The sequence below is a fragment of the Trachurus japonicus genome, chromosome 16, assembly GCF_045865225.1.
Source record: "Trachurus japonicus isolate A0001 chromosome 16, Traja_1.0".
NCBI lineage: Eukaryota > Metazoa > Chordata > Actinopteri > Carangiformes > Carangidae > Trachurus > Trachurus japonicus.
Window position 1 is genome coordinate 4,502,834 of NC_140922.1, and position 16,720 is coordinate 4,519,553.

At 43.3% G+C, this 16,720-nt stretch overlaps 1 protein-coding gene across 1 annotated transcript in view; it reads left to right on the top strand.

Annotated features, from left to right (window-relative positions):
- The window catches only part of crppa (CDP-L-ribitol pyrophosphorylase A), an 83,055-nt gene that overhangs the window by 35,464 nt on the left and 30,871 nt on the right, over nucleotides 1–16,720 (top strand). The window contains exon 9 of the mRNA XM_085803487.1: nucleotides 8,739–8,876. Within this exon, the coding sequence (XP_085659613.1) occupies nucleotides 8,739–8,876 (138 nt within the window). The remainder of the gene's footprint in view (nucleotides 1–8,738; nucleotides 8,877–16,720) is intronic.

Genomic DNA, 16,720 nt, shown 5'->3' on the forward strand with positions numbered 1-16,720 from the left:
GTCACATTATTCACTTTATTTAGTCTGATCATCAGATGCTCATCTACAGAACTGTATATACTGTACACAAGCAGAGCTAAAACACAATATTGTATGTCATTATGTTGGATCCGCTGCTGTGTAGTGTAAGCTGACTGAAGCCTCTGAAGTCTCTATTCCATTTTCCAGCCTGTGAATGAACTCTTCTGTGCATGGCTGAATACAGACGTCTGGGGCAGGACGGATTCATAGAGCTACATGTTCTACACGCCGAGCCAAACCCTCTCTGTTTTTCCTCTTGTAAAACCGTCACCTGTAGTCAGCCCCCGGCCCCCGGAGGAGCTCTGGAGCTGTTTGGAAACCCAACACCTCCCAGGAGAGCGCCGCGGCCGCTGTTCAAACGTCCACCAAGAGAAACACTGACCTGAGACTCACAGAGAGAAAGAGAAAAAAAAAAGCAAACAAAACCGATCAAATCTGCTCCAGTAAACATTTCAATATTTGTGAAAGGCCAGTTTACACTTTTTTGATTTGGAAAAACGACCCGTTTAACTAACACGGCAAAACAAAACAACGGCAGGTAACGAGGAAAAATAAACCAGCAGAGGCTGAATCCTCCGACAACACACCGCTCACTCACTGAACATGTCTCACACACACACACACACATTTAACCACATACACAGGTTCACGTGTAAACACACAGTCTGAAGTATGAATTCCCACAACACCTCTGGTATTCTGTTTGATTCTGTTTGATTCTTTGAATATTCTGCAGCAGTCCACTCTGTTGTTGTATTCTATTCTAGTTTATCACTTTGTTTCTATTTTATTCAATTCCATTCTATTCTACTCTGCTGCACTGAATTGTGTTCTGTTGTTTTTCGTGTGTTCTTCTGTTCTGCTCTGTTGTTTTCCACTCTATTATTCTATTCTATAGAACGAATCACTACTTCCAGGTAGAAAACCAGCATGAGAAGAATGACGGACGAGAGTTTCGCTATATCTCATTTTTCACGTCACTATCACCGTTTAGACTAAGGCCTAGTCCACACGAGCCCGGGTATTTTTGAAACCGTGAACATACTGTATGTTCCCGGTTGTATGTCCTGTCCACATGCAACCGCGCTTTTGGAACCCTGAAACCGTGGTTTTTTGAAACCGGAGTCCAGGGTGGGGTTTTCGGCCGGGGTTGGTTTCACCGGGTGCGTGTGGACACTGCAACCGTGATTGTTTTACTCGTTTACGTCATAGCTGCACACGTGCTGATGTAAACACTGCCAGCTGCAGAGGTTGTTTGCAGCGGTTTGCAGGTGAGCTCGCAAAAATGGAGGTGACAAAGTGGATTTTTATCACTTTTTTTTTTTTTACATCATCTAAATGCTAGGCTATTTGTATAGTTTTTCGATGAGAAAAATATAACGAAACGGTCGTCAGGACGATCCTCTTGTCAGCTCCAAACTCACCCTCAATCACAGACCACAGCTGGTTTTCCACACAGCATCATTTACAGTAACAAGTGATGCTACAGATCAGCTGTTTTTAAAATGACAGAACTACTACAGTAGCGCCGCAGTTTCTTATTCCCCACCTTGTTTGATTGAGAGCTTTTCGGGATGATTTTCATGAATGAACAGGCAATAGCCTATGTCACTGTCAGGCCGGGTACGACGGGAAGGGGGGGGGGTCGCGCTGCTGTCATGTAGTGATAAAAAAGAGCCTATGCGGAGATGAGGAACGAGCCAAAAGCCGTAAATGTATCCGTGACGTCCGCGGTCGATATAAAGTGGATATGTTTCATCCATGTTTTGACAGACAACACAACAGCCAGTGATAATGAGTTGCGCCGCACCGACAGTCATGTGGCTCAGCAGCCAGGTGACGCACACAGCACAACAACACAGCACACAACAACACACAGCACAAGAGTCAAGACACAGCGCAGCAACATGTGCAGGCTGCTGCAGCAGTGCACGTCAAAGGGACATCGCCGAAAATAAAATAAATAGGCTACACATTTTTATTAAATTAATTAATATTTAATTGTTGGACTTGGAGTCTGTGAAATAAAGCTATAATAACACGTAGTTTTGAAATGGTTTTTGCGCATGTTTACATCCATAAAATGACCAAAAATGAACACTATAAGCGGATTTCTTGATAACGAATTATTTAAACAGCATTTGTATAGAAATGATTCCGTCCCAAGCCTTTTGATCCATAAGCGGTTTCCACTGTATTTTGATTGGTTAAAACAGCCTTCCACACGTGCATTGCGTCACTTGGTAGCGGATTCCACGGTTGCGTGTGTACGGAGTGTTTTTATTACACCACTGGTGTGGACGCGAAGCAAAACTCCGGTTTCAAAAATACCCGGGCTCGTGTGGATAAGGCCTGATCTGATGTTTGTAAAGTCTATAAAACCAATGATTGGACAAACATTACTATTTCTGTCTGCACATTTTTGTAATTAGTCATGGTTATCATAGATTAGCCGGGCTAACGGTTAGCTACCTGTTGAACTTTAATAACTCAGTGACTCAATAAACGCTCCATGAAAAAATATTTTCTCCAGCGGATATCTGAGTTCCAACATGACTGAGCTAACTGGAGTAGTTTCATGTCGTGTCCCACAACAGGAGGGTTTTAACAGCTGACGTCCTGCTTGTCAGTGCCCGATCCGTACCCGGAACACGATCCGTTCCAGGACGCTTCTGCGCATGCGCACGCACATGCGCACTCCCCCCTTCTTTTAGTTTACGGCGACACCGCGGATATGGATGAAAACAGAGACGTTCTATGAGGAAAAACACAAGCACGTTGCAACGAATTCCCCTCTGTTCTATTTCTGATTAAATTAAATGTAATGTAGACCGATCAGTTAATTGTAAAACATTTATTTATTGATGTAAATGTGGTGATTTCTGCACATACAGACAGCAGCAAGTCAGCACTGCTCCTCTGACCAGCTCCACCTGAAGCTTCACTTTTCATTCACACAAACTAATCAATGAGACCATAAATTAATCTGCTCCTTTCTCCACCGGCATGACGACGTCTGGGTGACCGGTCGATCACCTCAGCCGGCCGGCTGCTGCCTCTGAGATGAGCCGAGCAGCGAGCTAACGTTAGCTCCCGGTGGCTACTCCCAGCTATGCTCCCAGCTCTGCTCCCAGCTCTGCTCCCTGTAGCTCTGCACTTCTCCCAAAACCGGAGCAAACTTCCAAACAGACGTCAGTTGGATAAACTGACCACAGATTAGGACTCTAAACTGTGACTTTCTTGCATGAAAAAATATTTAAAATTAATAAAGTGACGTTTTAACAACGCTACGGCGGACTTTTAGCTGCTCTACTGCTAGGCTATCAGTTAGCATAGCTTTGAAGCTAATGCCGTAAAACGGCGCATGCGCAGAAGCGCTGGAACGGATCGTGTTCCGGGTACGGATCGGGCACTGACACTGCTGTTAGCTTAGCTACTGCTGTTAGCTTAGCTACCGTTAGCCTAGCTACCGCCGTTAGCTTAGCTACCGTTAGCTGTCCCTGTCAGCTGCAGCCACTGATGCTTTCTAGACACTGTGATTCCCCCAAACTCATAGCAACACAAAACACACACACAGAAATAGTAATGTTTCTTCAATCATTTCAGATTTGTCTAAACGGTGATAGGGCCTGAAAAATATGATATATAGCTAAACTCTTGTTCGTTAGTATTGTTCTCATTCAAATTACGTGCTGGTTTTCTACCAGGAAGTAGAATGTAAACAACAAGGAGATTCGGTCTATTCTTATTAGAATAGAATTAGAAGACTTTACATTCTGTTATATTCTATTCTGCTCCCTCTGCATGATTCTATTGGGTTCTATTGCAAGATACTTGGTTGTAGTCTATTCCTAACTTTCCTATGATGTTTCTGGTTCACTCCGATTACCTCTACTGGACTGACACCGATTTGAATGACTATGAACTGATCAGTTGATTGATCATTCAATCAACAGAATGAGAACTAAATGACTCATTGCTTAGAAAACAACGGCAAAAATGAATTCATCATAAAAAATAGTCTCACAAACTTGTACATCACATGACATCCATTGTATAACAGACAGCTCTAAGAGTCTAAGTGCACTTTAAAAGAAGAGAGAGGTTCAGTTGTATCCAAAGATCAGACAAAGTTGACTTTTCCCTCCCACTAACCTGATTTCACGGTCACGTCTGAATGTGCGTGAACTCGGTGTGAGAAGCCGTGAAGACCAGAAACGTGAAGCAGCCGCGACTTTCACGCTGATAAGCGACGGCGGCTCAGTTCGGGAGCGCCGTGTTGTTCTTCCCCTGCGCTGTTAGACTGCACACATAGCTACCTCCTTATGCAGCACAGCTCCCATCACATGGTGTTGATCAGTGGAGGCATTATTGAGTTTGAAGTGTAGGTGGTAGCCTGGAGGGCACAGAGGCAGACTGACTGATGAAGGTCACCGATTCAAACGGTCTGTGAAAACCAGGCGTTATGTCCCTGAGCAAGATATTCAAAGAGAGACGCCCATGTTGTTGATATTATCACTTCATGTCTTGTGTTGTTAGGCATCGTAAATCTGTGATTCATGTCTGCTCCAGGAGTTTCTGTCTTTATGTAATCACCATAAAGGCCGCTTGTTCCTGACTAACTGGCAGCGTAAACTCATGTCAGGACACAGCAAACAGTTTAACTGCTGCTCTCAGTGGGTACAGCAGGTAGCCATAGCAACAGCTGTTATGTTTTACACCATGTTGGCATTTAATTCACTGCTGAAACTGTGACCGAAAGATTACAAACAAACAAAATGATGAATGAATGAAAAAAAACCTGACATTAATTACAACTTGTCTTTATGGAATTCATAATCATTTATCTTAAATGTCACATAATCATAATCAGTGGTTTCAACTGAAGGAGACACTTGTGCCATTAAATGTATAAGAACCCAAAGCTTAAATGTATTTATATCAATGAAGCTATAGCACAGATAAACACAAAGACACTGTAAAAGAACTAAAGTATATCCAGTAGGACGGTTTGTAAGGCAGTGAGTTCACCGTTTAGCTCTCATCAGGATACAGTGTCATGCATCATCACTTAAATTAGATGTTTTATAGAATACAGGAAAATGGGCAATACCTTTGCTCTTACTCAAGTTGTGGGAAACTCCTACTGGTTACCGAGCAACAACTACCTTATAAAAAAATACAGTGTGCACATGAGTCTCGTGGCTTCCAGTCATTTTGTCTTTTAAAGCTGCTGCCGGAGGAAAGTTTGTTAACCACGAGGGCTGCAGGTATTATGACTTTGATTCTCAATTAAGCATCTCAATCTCAGTGTTTCAACTAATTGATTAGTTGTGTGAAAAATTGGAAAATACCAGAGATAAGATAAGCTATGATAAGATAAAACTTTCTTTATCTCTCAGTGGGTTAATATTAAACAGCAGTTCAAGCACCGACTTAGAAATACACAAAATAAAAAACCAAGAAAACACAGACTATGTTCATTATACACAACCAAAATAAGAATGAGACTATTGAAGTTCTTGTTAATAATATATGAATAGAATATTGCACCAAAGGGAATTAATTCACATATAGGTAATGGTGAATGTGAAAGTGAAAAAGTGACAGATCAGTGTTGTGGAATGAAAGGCTGTTGATGAGGAGATTATAATCAGATAATATCCCCATAAGATTGTTTACCTTGATATTTATGTTGGTCTCCATGGAGTTATTCCCAAGGTCGAATTGGAGCTCAGAGAGATGTTATCAAAAAGCTTTTTGTATTCAACCAACATGAGTTCATTACCACACAAGACTGGAAAAACTGGTAAATCAGTCAATCACTGGAGCAGCTGGAACCATCTATGTAGTTTTTTTAAAGGCCTGAGAATTTTATAATTATTCATAGATTATCAATAACCCATCGCCAGTACCTATTTTTTGATAATAACTACTTTTAAGGGATAGTTCAACATTTTGGCAAATTGACTCATTGCCATAATCCCTATAGTCATAGCAGTAGGTTAGTTACCTTTATTTGTCAGTGCGAGCTGACAGAGTTGTTTTCAAGGTAAGTTCTTGCAAAACCGCTGATGTGTGTTCCCGTCGGGTCCTACAGTTTTTCGGCAAGCAGTCTCTGCATTTGCCGAAAACAACTCTGTTTTGTAACGTTGTGTTTTTATTATCTCATAGCGTGGTGAATGTGCAGGTCACAACTTGTCCACCAGAGCGTTGTGGAGTTGTTGGATTGTGTATTTGATGAGTTTGATGAGAGAAACCAAGACATTCCATTAGCCTCCGTAGCGTAGCTCTGAGCAGCTCGTGACTCTGCTCCACCGTTCTAAAAATAGCTTGCATCGACAATTAAAGGTAACGAACCTACTGCTATGTATGGCAATGGGCCAATTTGCCAAAAATGTTGAACTATCCCTTTAAACTTCTCATCAAACCTGTCAAATGACCTTAGTGGTTTCATTGTAGAATCCTTATGTATTAACAATTAAGACAGTGAATATCAACGTTACTTTGTGTGAGAAAGAGGAAGAACAATCATCTTAACCTCCGATGGCTTTCAGAGAGTTTCCACATCAGAAAAATGGCACATTGTAAATGACTGAAGTTCAGCTCTTGTTTTAATTTCTATCTTGGAGCTGAGTGATACTGTGATTGATATTATTGGAACAAATAAAAACCACCGAGGTGTCAGCGTTTCATTGACTCAGACCGACCGGTGGCCTGGAGGTTCAAACACCTGCTAATGTGCTGAATAATCAGTCTGCAGGCGTCACCTGATGACAGCCGCCGTCTGATTGATATTCAAGTGCGAGCGCTATAATTGCTGGCCCTGACACATTCGAAGCGATCCTCGCCACCAGAACGTCTCGCTGTCACAGCTCTGGAGGATATATGACGGAATAATTGCGGCGAATAAATCACGCGTTAAGTTCCTGTCAGAGGGACGGTTGTGGAAATACGCTGCGCTCCGGGTCCTGGTGGAGTCGACACGGCAACGTGAGCCAGTGTGTCTGCATCGTCACCCCCCCCCCGATTGGAGCAAACAAACCTCAGAGGTCCTAAAGATTTACAGCTGAATTAGAGAGTCATTATATCCTCAGACAGGACTGTGCATCACCCCACTCTGTTTACTCTCAGCACAGCAGAGTGCACACTTCTTCTACACCCCCCCCCTCCCCCCAACCCCCTCAACACATCCTTAAATAAACAGGCTTATTCAGTTGCTACGTGTTGAAACTGCTGCTGCAACAATGAGCTGTAATTGCTCTTCAATCTCCCTCCCCCACTTCCCACTACAATTTATTATTTTTTATTTTTTATTATAATCTTTTTTGTTTTTCCTCTCTCTCCACTATCCCAAATATCTCTCATTAGACCATACAATAGCGTCTATCCCTTACTTCTCCTCTCCTTTCCTAACTCTATTCTTTATTTTGATTTATTTAAAGGAGAATTCCGGTCATTTTTGACCCCTAAATCGTTGTCCTGATGGTCACCCAGTGTTGGGGGGAGCAAAAAACGCCACTAAAATTGATGCAGGCAAACCAGAGTTACACCATGGCTAGACGGTGCTAGCGCTAAAGTATGGGGGCAATTTTTTCAACCACAACAAACACTCAAAAAACAATCAAATATCTATGGTACATGACTGGAATCCTTAGAGACACCACTGAACTCATAAACTGTACAGTATAAACCGGTATAAACAGTATAAACTTTGTGTTTTTGCATGTAGTCACTCACCTCAGACAGCCCAACTCTGAAACATCCTGGAAAGACATTACTATCCAATCACAGAGCGCCTGCTCTCCCCGCCACAGAAACTAACTCTTTCTCCTTGTTGTGATGATTTCTTTACAAAAATAAACAGTCAGAGATATTTTGAACATTACCACTGCACTGCTCCACCGTTTATTTTTGTAAAGAAATCATCACAACAAGGAAAAAGTGTTTTACCCCATCTCCATCTCCCCTCCCCCCCTTCCTCCCCCCAAAAACATTTTTTATTTTACCCTTTTTTTTCCTTCTCTCTCCATTTCCCCATCTCTTTCATCTCTTATCATACTCACCCAATAGCATAATGGTTTATTACCCACCAATTCCCTGACCTTGAATCACAAAAATTATTTTTCTACTCCTACCTGACAACCAACAACTATGATTACCCTATTCATTTTTTTAAACCTCTCCCCCTTTTTTTGCCACCCCCCCCCCTCCCTAATCATGCAACAGCCATAGTCTAGTGGCTAACCCCTCTGTCTACCAACCAGTAGACCAGGGTTCAATCTCCAACCCATACTTTATAAATGTATGGTCCCTCATAATTTATCATTTGCCTTCCCCCCTTTACTTCTTCATTTTATACATACTTCCTTTCTCCCACACCCCCTCCCCGTTTTTTAATTATCTTTGAGTCCCCACTCTCTTTTCTACTATTTCTATCTCTCCTCACAATACTTTAGGCCAGTGCAAAACAAATTGTAATCCAAACCCCAACCCCCCCTCCCCAACCCCCTCAACACATCCTGAAAAAAACAGGCTTATTGAGTTGCTACGTGTTGAAACTGCTGCTCCAACAATGAGTTGTAATTGCTCCAAAGAATGGTGTATGTGTGTGTGTGTGTGGGGGGGGGGGGGGGTATAATTGCAAATCTGGCACATAGATCCTCAGTATTGGCAGGTGCGTTCTGATTGGGCGTGGTGGCCTTTTGTTTTGATAGGTGCATCTGAGCGGTCCGGATGAGCCGTCGTCCGCCAGCGGGAAGATGCCGGAGTTGCCGGCGGCGATTGCGGACGCGGCCTCGGCAGCCAAGCTACGAAACATCCTCCTCTACGGCGTCCGCCTGCGAAGGTCAAAGGTGAGCTCTCTCTCTCTGCGCCCCCCCCCCCCCACACACACACACACCGCCGCTCTTTTCTTTTATTTCTCCGGCACGTGAGCGCAGAGTTTCTCCTGCGCTGCATATTTGAGAGAGGCCAAGCTAAACAGAATGGGGAAATGTCTCGCTCCAATATCTTGTCATGCTTTTATGCTCCGGGGCAAGGTAGCTGTCTTTTATCGCCCATCTGTCTGTGCTGGTGTGTGTGTGTGTGTGCGTGTGTGTGTGTGTGTGTGTGTGTGTGTTCGGGAATAAATGTGTCATTACGAGGGCAGGATCTCAACTTTTCACCTTCCACCACATGTGTTGCAAAGTGTTGTTTGAACTGTGCGCCAGCAGGATGAAAAGGACGCAGAGGTGCTTCAGGTTTAAAGCACCACAGCCGCCGCCGCCCCCGCCGCACGTGCACGCCAAAACCTCGGCAGTTAAGCCGCGCGTCCTGGGAATCCTCGGCGAGCGCTCGCTGGAGTCGTCAGGGTGGATGCGGTTGACCTGAAATCCATAACTGACTGCTGGGTAATTACAGGATTATATAAGGTTGAATTATTCATCCTGCGCAGCGAGAAACGTCAGGATTCATGCTACCAAAGCTGTCAGGTCCAATCACAACGGCTGGGGCCAGATGTGTAGGGCAAACTAAAAGACAAATGTTGAATATTCATGCCACTTTTGGCCTTAAATCTGACATCCGGTATGATTTATGTCCAAGATTTACTGCAGCCGTGTGACAGATGAGGCTTCTTGGCAGCTGGATGGCTTTCTCAGACCGGCCGGCGGTAAAAGCCTCAGTTCCCGGGGCGGATGTTTGAGCAGGTCGGGTGGTTTTATTCCGCGCCACTCAAAAAAAAAGGAAACGTGAATCTCTGCGGTCGGCGAGGTCTGCGTTCGTGACGTCATGTAATGAAAAGGAGATGCTCCGTATCCGTGATAGCCGGGGCGTTGCGATACGCTGCCGGACCCACATGTGAGTTTGATTCCCACTATCGGATGTTGGACATTGTTTGGTTTTCTTCTGCATTACGGAGACTAATGCTGTTAATTAGTCATCCGGCTTCAGCTCCTCGGACGGAGAGCAGAGCAGAGCAGAGGAGGGAGGGGGGAGGAGGAGGGGGAGTGGTCCGGGAGGATGCGTGTTTCACCATGTTGCACCATGATAAAATGCTTATCGCTGTGAGATAGGCTGCATTCTGCTGCTCCACGTCTATAAATCACTGTTAGCTTTTTGCTGCAATGAAGATAATTCTCCCCAGATGGACTTGAGACTCTGCCTGCTACACTCCTCCTGTCACATGTACGCTTTATATATGAATAGTGTTCATGAAGTTTGTTTTATTTCTCCGGTTTCACCAGGCAGTAATAGAGAGTGAGTGGGCAGATTTAGAGTTCATGGTCTGTCCTCAGCAGTGGTTCCCAACCTGTGGGCTGCGGCCCGCTGCTGGGTCCACAAATCATTAGCACAACAGCCAGAGGATGTGATGTTGAAAATGATTTTAAAGATATTGAAAATGCCTTTCATTATTTTTTCTCATATTTCAAGGGATCACTGTGTGTGTTGAAACAGGAACAGGAACAGTAAAGGGATACTTCACCCAAAATCAATAATTCACCAATTTGTCATGCCAAAGAAGGGTTTGGAGAACTTTTGGTGTCATCAAAACGCTTTTGGAGTTCCAGATGGGGTCCAGTTGGCAACGGATTTTCATATAATGGCGGCGGTTAGAGTTCACTTCAGGACACCTGGGTCAGTACAGACGAGCAGTATGGAGGTATCTGGATGTTTCATAGTGTGTGTTTTGGACCATTCAAAACTGAGCTCTATCCGCCGCCATTATGTGAAAATCCGTTGCCAGCCGGACCCCCCATGGAACTCCTAAAGTGTTTTGATAACTCAGTTCTCCAAACCCCAACGGTAGGGATGGGTACCGAAATTCGGTACTTTTTTGGTACCGACCGAATTCCCACCAAAGTACCGAGTATCGATTCACATAAAGTCAATCGGTACCACATTTCGGTACCTGAACGCACCTTCGTCATGCGTCAGCGAGAGAGTGCAGTCTGCATGAGCCCCGCACACTCGCGCCCGCCCCCCTTCTCTCTCTCTCCTTCTCTCTCTCTCTCTCTCTGAAATGAGACGTGGAGAAGCGGTAGCACCAGCCCGTCGTTTAAAATCACTACGTGAAAAACAGCCGCCTGTCATTTAACGTGAAGAACGGACTGTTGTGACGATCCGTACCGAAGCGGTCCGGTCCCGACTCCCGAGTCCCGCTTCTCATCACAGTGGCGCCATTCAAGTCCTCGTCACGTAATGAGAGCATCTAAACATCTAAACATCTAAACATCTAAACAAGGATGAAGTCTCCCCCTCTCCTCTCGTCAAAACATGAAGTCCACATGTTGCAGAGTTTGCTGCAGTTTCAGTTGTTTTTTTATTTAACAAAGTTTCACACAGAGCTTTCTGATGGCTGTAGAAGTCTCGCCATGTTTCTCCTTTTCCCACAGTAAAAACTGACATTTTTTCAGACATAAACTTTTTTTTTTTTTTTTTTTTCATTGAATGACTATTCCATTATATGAAAATCACCATCCCTAAAACATAAAATACTCTTAAAGGCTGAGGAGTTGTGATGTTGCTAAGAGGTAAATATTAAAATTTTAGACATTTTGATTTTTTTTCTTTTAAATTACCACACACACAAAAAGTACCGATTGGTACCGATATCGGTTCCCAGGTACCGAGTATCGATACCGTATCGATTCAAATGCGAAAGGTACCCATCCCTACCCAGCGGTGAGTAGAAAATTGGCGAATTATTGATTTTGGGTGAAGTATCCCTTTAAAGGGAAAGTAGCCTGAGCTGGAGGAAGTTCGCTGCTTCGATTAGCCTCTCATTGGCCGAACGAGCCACCTGGCGGAAGTCCCGCCTTCCTGTTGCTGTTTTCACAGTCCCCTCGGAGAAAGGAAACATCAACAGGAACCACGGATATTAAATTATGATGTTTACACCATTTGCTATCCAAGATGGACGTTCTGGCTCGTTTGCCGGCCGGCTACGGCAAAAGTTTTATCTATCAAGCTTAACCCATTGTCTTCAGTGAGGCTAGCAGAAGAGCGCTATAGAAGTGCAAGTCCATTTACCATTCCATTCATTATTTATTGTCTTTTTCTGATCATTTTATGCCACTATCATAGTATATATATAAACATAGTTTAATAGTACACACCCCGTATGAAGAAGAAGAGCTATTTATTGGCTTTGACACTAACTCCATGATGTTAATGTCAATAGATGCTCAATCAATGAATCTGGTTGTTGAATGTTATAAATGAAGCGCCTCCAGATAAACAGTGTGTGGCTTCCCTCATGTGTCAAACCATAGAGGAAGAAGAGGGCGCAACTTGATGTCGTTAAAAGAGGACCAGTCAAACCTCAAACGGTGGAAAACGATGTGGAAACGCTGATGGAAATATGACGTCCAGCTGTTTTTATACAAAGAATGGAAACTATTATAACGATTATGTGAAATGATTGCGGTCAGCTCTAATAATTGCAATCAGGCAATTATGCAATAATTGCAACAGGCCTAGCAACAAGTGATCCTCTGCCTTATCAACCAAAACAGAAGCATTCAACTTCCTGTTTCCCTTGCTTTCAGCTCAATCCTGAATGCTGATTCATTATTACAAGTTCGATTCCAACCCTGTTACATATTCATTGTACTCAAAGCTGTAATAAGAGCAACTAAGTTTAAATGGAAAGTGCTCTGACAACCTGTTATTTAGCCTGTTGTTCCAGGGTCAGGATTTAGCCAAAATGTTTTTTTGTTTTTTTTAAATTTTCAAGTGGTCCATGGTTTGGAACAGGTTAGGAACCACTGCTTTAAAAACACATGAAAAAATAGTCTTTAAATAGAAAACACCTGATATGGTGTTTGATGCTGTTATTACAAGATCAGCTCAACTGACTCACAGTATCCAGTGTCAGCTTGGTCACATGATGGCCGACATGTTTGTTTTTTCACCGCAACAAAAGAAAGGTCAAGTCTTTGAAAGGGATTTTCACATCCACCAAACCATTGTGATTGTGCTGCAGTTCACATGACAACACAGTGTTGCACTTTGCTCACATTGATAAGACAGTTTAGATAGATTCTCTTTTTCCTTTTATTTGTGTTTGTGGCTTTGTGTGTTTATGTGCGCACCAGCTTCTGCTCCACACAGTAAAAAATAACACTGGTCCACTCCACACCATCACAGTCCTCTGGTTTGTGGCTTCATTAATCATGTTGTCCAACACAAAACGAACCGACTGCACTCACCGCAGTCGAACAGATAAAATCTAGAATCTAGCTCCAGATTTCAGCTAAATTAAGACTCTCGTTATTTTTCTTCGGTGCTTTTTTTGTTTCAGGAAATAGTTCATATGATATAATAGCTGAGGCCGTTTTCATTGGCAGCGACGGTTTCTAGTGAAACAAAGCACAATAACCAAAGCGAAGCCATAATCTGCGAACGATTGAACTGTGACGGCTGTTAGTGTTTTTAAAAAAAAGACTGGATGTTCTCCCTCGTCACCTCCACAGAGGAAGATGCATCACTCCCAGCTGCTGCTCTGGAAACAGGGAGGAACAATGGCCTGACAGTTTAGAAAGTACACACCCACCAACTCCTCTCACACTCACTAATTAACACGGCGTATCTTGTGTGTTTTAACAACTACACAAACAGAAAGGGGAAAACTGCAGCTCCATGCTTAATGCACAGATATGTGGATTGTTTCAATCTATTCATCCGACTGATGTTAAAGGGATACGCCAACATTTTTTTTTTCGTGTCTTGCCTCACTCCCGAGTCCATGACCAGCAGATAGACACCATCCTTTCGACTGTGCGTGCAGTAACAAGGGAGATAGAGCCGTATCGCCGTAATTAGCTTAGCTCAAACGCTGGAAGTGTATAGGAAACCGGCGGGCCGATCTTCGTCTCAGAGCTGACACAACTCTCCGGTAAGGCATCTTGAGCGGTCAAGACGGTCAAGACATAGACGAGATCGGTCAAAACGGAGGGTTCAAGCAAAGACGCTTTATTTTGGTTCAAGCTAGCTACATCCAGGGTAGGTTAGCTTCCTATTTCAAAGTAAAAGCACAAATTCTATCGTCATGGTTTTCTGTATGTAAAGGGAAACGGGTGTTTTATTTTGTGAAAGTAACCGGAAGTGCGTTGGTCACAACGGCTAGCTTGTAGCGCTGAATTCGTCCGAACAAATTGTAAACAGCTGGGGTCTCATTTATAAAACTGTGCGTGGGATCGTTACTGAAAGTGTACGTACGCTCAAAAGCCAAGTTTTGCGTGCGCCAGTAAATATTCAGACTTATAAAACCCTGCGTACGCACACTTGCAGGCAAACTTCCCTTTATAAATCACAGAGTTCCTACAAGTGTGCGCAGCTGAATCCGCTTCACGTTCCGCCCTGTACACGCCCTGTTTTAACCCTAGATGGTCATACAAACCACCACATGAATGCGATCTGCATGTAAATGAGCCTGACGTGCTGTTGTTCTGTCGGTGTTGTGAATCAGCTGCAGGTGTGAAAGTGGCAACGTGACGTGTTGCTGCAGCTGTTAACGGCGTCAGCGGCTCAGAGCGCACGCGGTGTTGTTTTGGTGCACTGCCTCTCACATGCTGGACCCGGTTCGGCACATAGTTACAACAATGACAACAGTTCTAATCTGAAACCAGTTATTAACCTTCATCATGGTCTCCCTCTCCCTCCTTTCTCCTCCAGCGGTGCCGTGGTGCAGCATTACGCACGGGGCTCACCGCTGTATTCATACATTTACAGTAATTAGACTGATTGATAAAACTTTGAATAATTAGCGGAATCAGTTACATTCTGAGGAATGATCATTGACACTTCTCTTGATAACAAGAAAACAGAATGTAATAATTGTGCGAACGATTACTGGATTTTTTTTCCAGGCTTTGAGATTTAATTGATTCTCGATCATATGTTCACAGTATCATAGGAACATATAGTTATTTACACCATGTATTTATCCCATGCAGCCGCGCCGTCCTCTCCTCCTCCTGCGCTCTGGGAGTGGACAATATGACGGAGAGACGGTGGTGATTAAATATAGAGAAGGAATTTTGATTTTGAATTTTAAGTTAGATTCTAAGAAGATGTTTCTGAAACACCAGTCCGATGCAAAATAAGGGCGCTGTTGAATTAAATCACCGTGGCAACATGGATCTAACGCATACGGGTTGAAATTAAATGTGTGACGGCCGATAATAAAAACATAATCGTTCTTCTCACCCTACATTTCTTCAGTCTGACTTCAGTTCACCACCACACCGTCTGTGTCGCCAATTCCCCTTTTCCTTCAAACCATGCGTACGCCTGGGTCAGTGTTTGCTTAGAGCTGCGCACATTCTCCTGTCAAGTTTGTTTTTTATAGATCACAACCTTGGCGTGAAAAGTCACGTACGCCACTTTCAGCCCCGTTTTGTGCGTACGCAACGGTTATAAATGAGACCCCTGGTATTTAGACAAATTAACGACACACTGCTGATCTAAACGGCTACTTTCTCACCTAAACATGTTTGAAATGTTGATAAAGTGATATATTTACAGAGTTTAGAGCTAAAATGAAATCAGCTTCTGACTGCTGAGTTCAACTAAGGTAGGAGGCAGGCTAACACTACCCATACACTTCCAGTGTTTGAGCTAAGCTAATTACGGGCGATACGGCTCTATCTCCCTTGTTACTGCACACACAGTGGAAAGGATGGTGTCTATCTGCTGGTCATGGACTCGGGAGTGAGGCAAGACATGAAAATAAATGTTGGTGTATCACTTTAACATATCAAACTACTTAGTGTAGACAACTGAAGCTGAAAAGATCATGTTCATGGTCATAATGAAAATATCAGCTAGACTGAGACATGAACAGTAGGTTGTATCCTGTACGCCACACCCTTACATTCTGTCCCACCGTGTGAACAAACCAGACACATACACATACACATACAGTACTGTACTGTGCAAGGCACTTGATGTTGATGTTTAGATTCTTATCCATTAGGCAGTACCGTCCCAGAGGCCTCTGATCGGTTCCACATTATTCTGCAGCGTGACAATGACCCAAACATCCAGCCAGTTAAAAAATAACTATTTGAATTGACAAGAAGAAGAACTGAGTCCTGCAACAGATGATATAGCCCCCCCCCCCCCCCCCCCCACAGAGTCCTGCTCTCACCATTATGGAGTCAGTCTGGGATTACATGGAGAGACAGAAGACACTGAGACAGCCTACTACAATGACATGCAAAAGTTTGGGCAGCCCTGGTCCAAATGTCTGTTAATGTGAACAGTTCAGCAAGTGGAACATTAAATGATCTCCAAAAGACAAAAAGTTAAACATGAAACAGTCTTTTGCAATATTTTAATCAACATCAGTGTATTATTTTTGCGTTCTACAGTTTTAGAGTGACAAAGGGAAACAAAGCTGCAGCCTGCAATAGAATGAGAAACCCAGGAGACTGGAGCTCTCAGATAACTTTGACCAAGGTATCAGACAAGATATTTACTATTTACACACTGTCATAGTTTCCAAAGGGGGGCTACTAGCTACTAACTATGCAGGCTGCCAAACCTTTGCTGCAGGCCCTTTTCCTTTTCTGGCAGTTTAAAAATGAAAAAAAAAAAATATATATATATATATAGTTTAAAATGTAAAGTGAATGTGTCATCTGTAACGTTGTGCCTTTTGTAGATCATTTCATCTTCCACTTGCTGAACTGTTCATATTAACAGACATTTT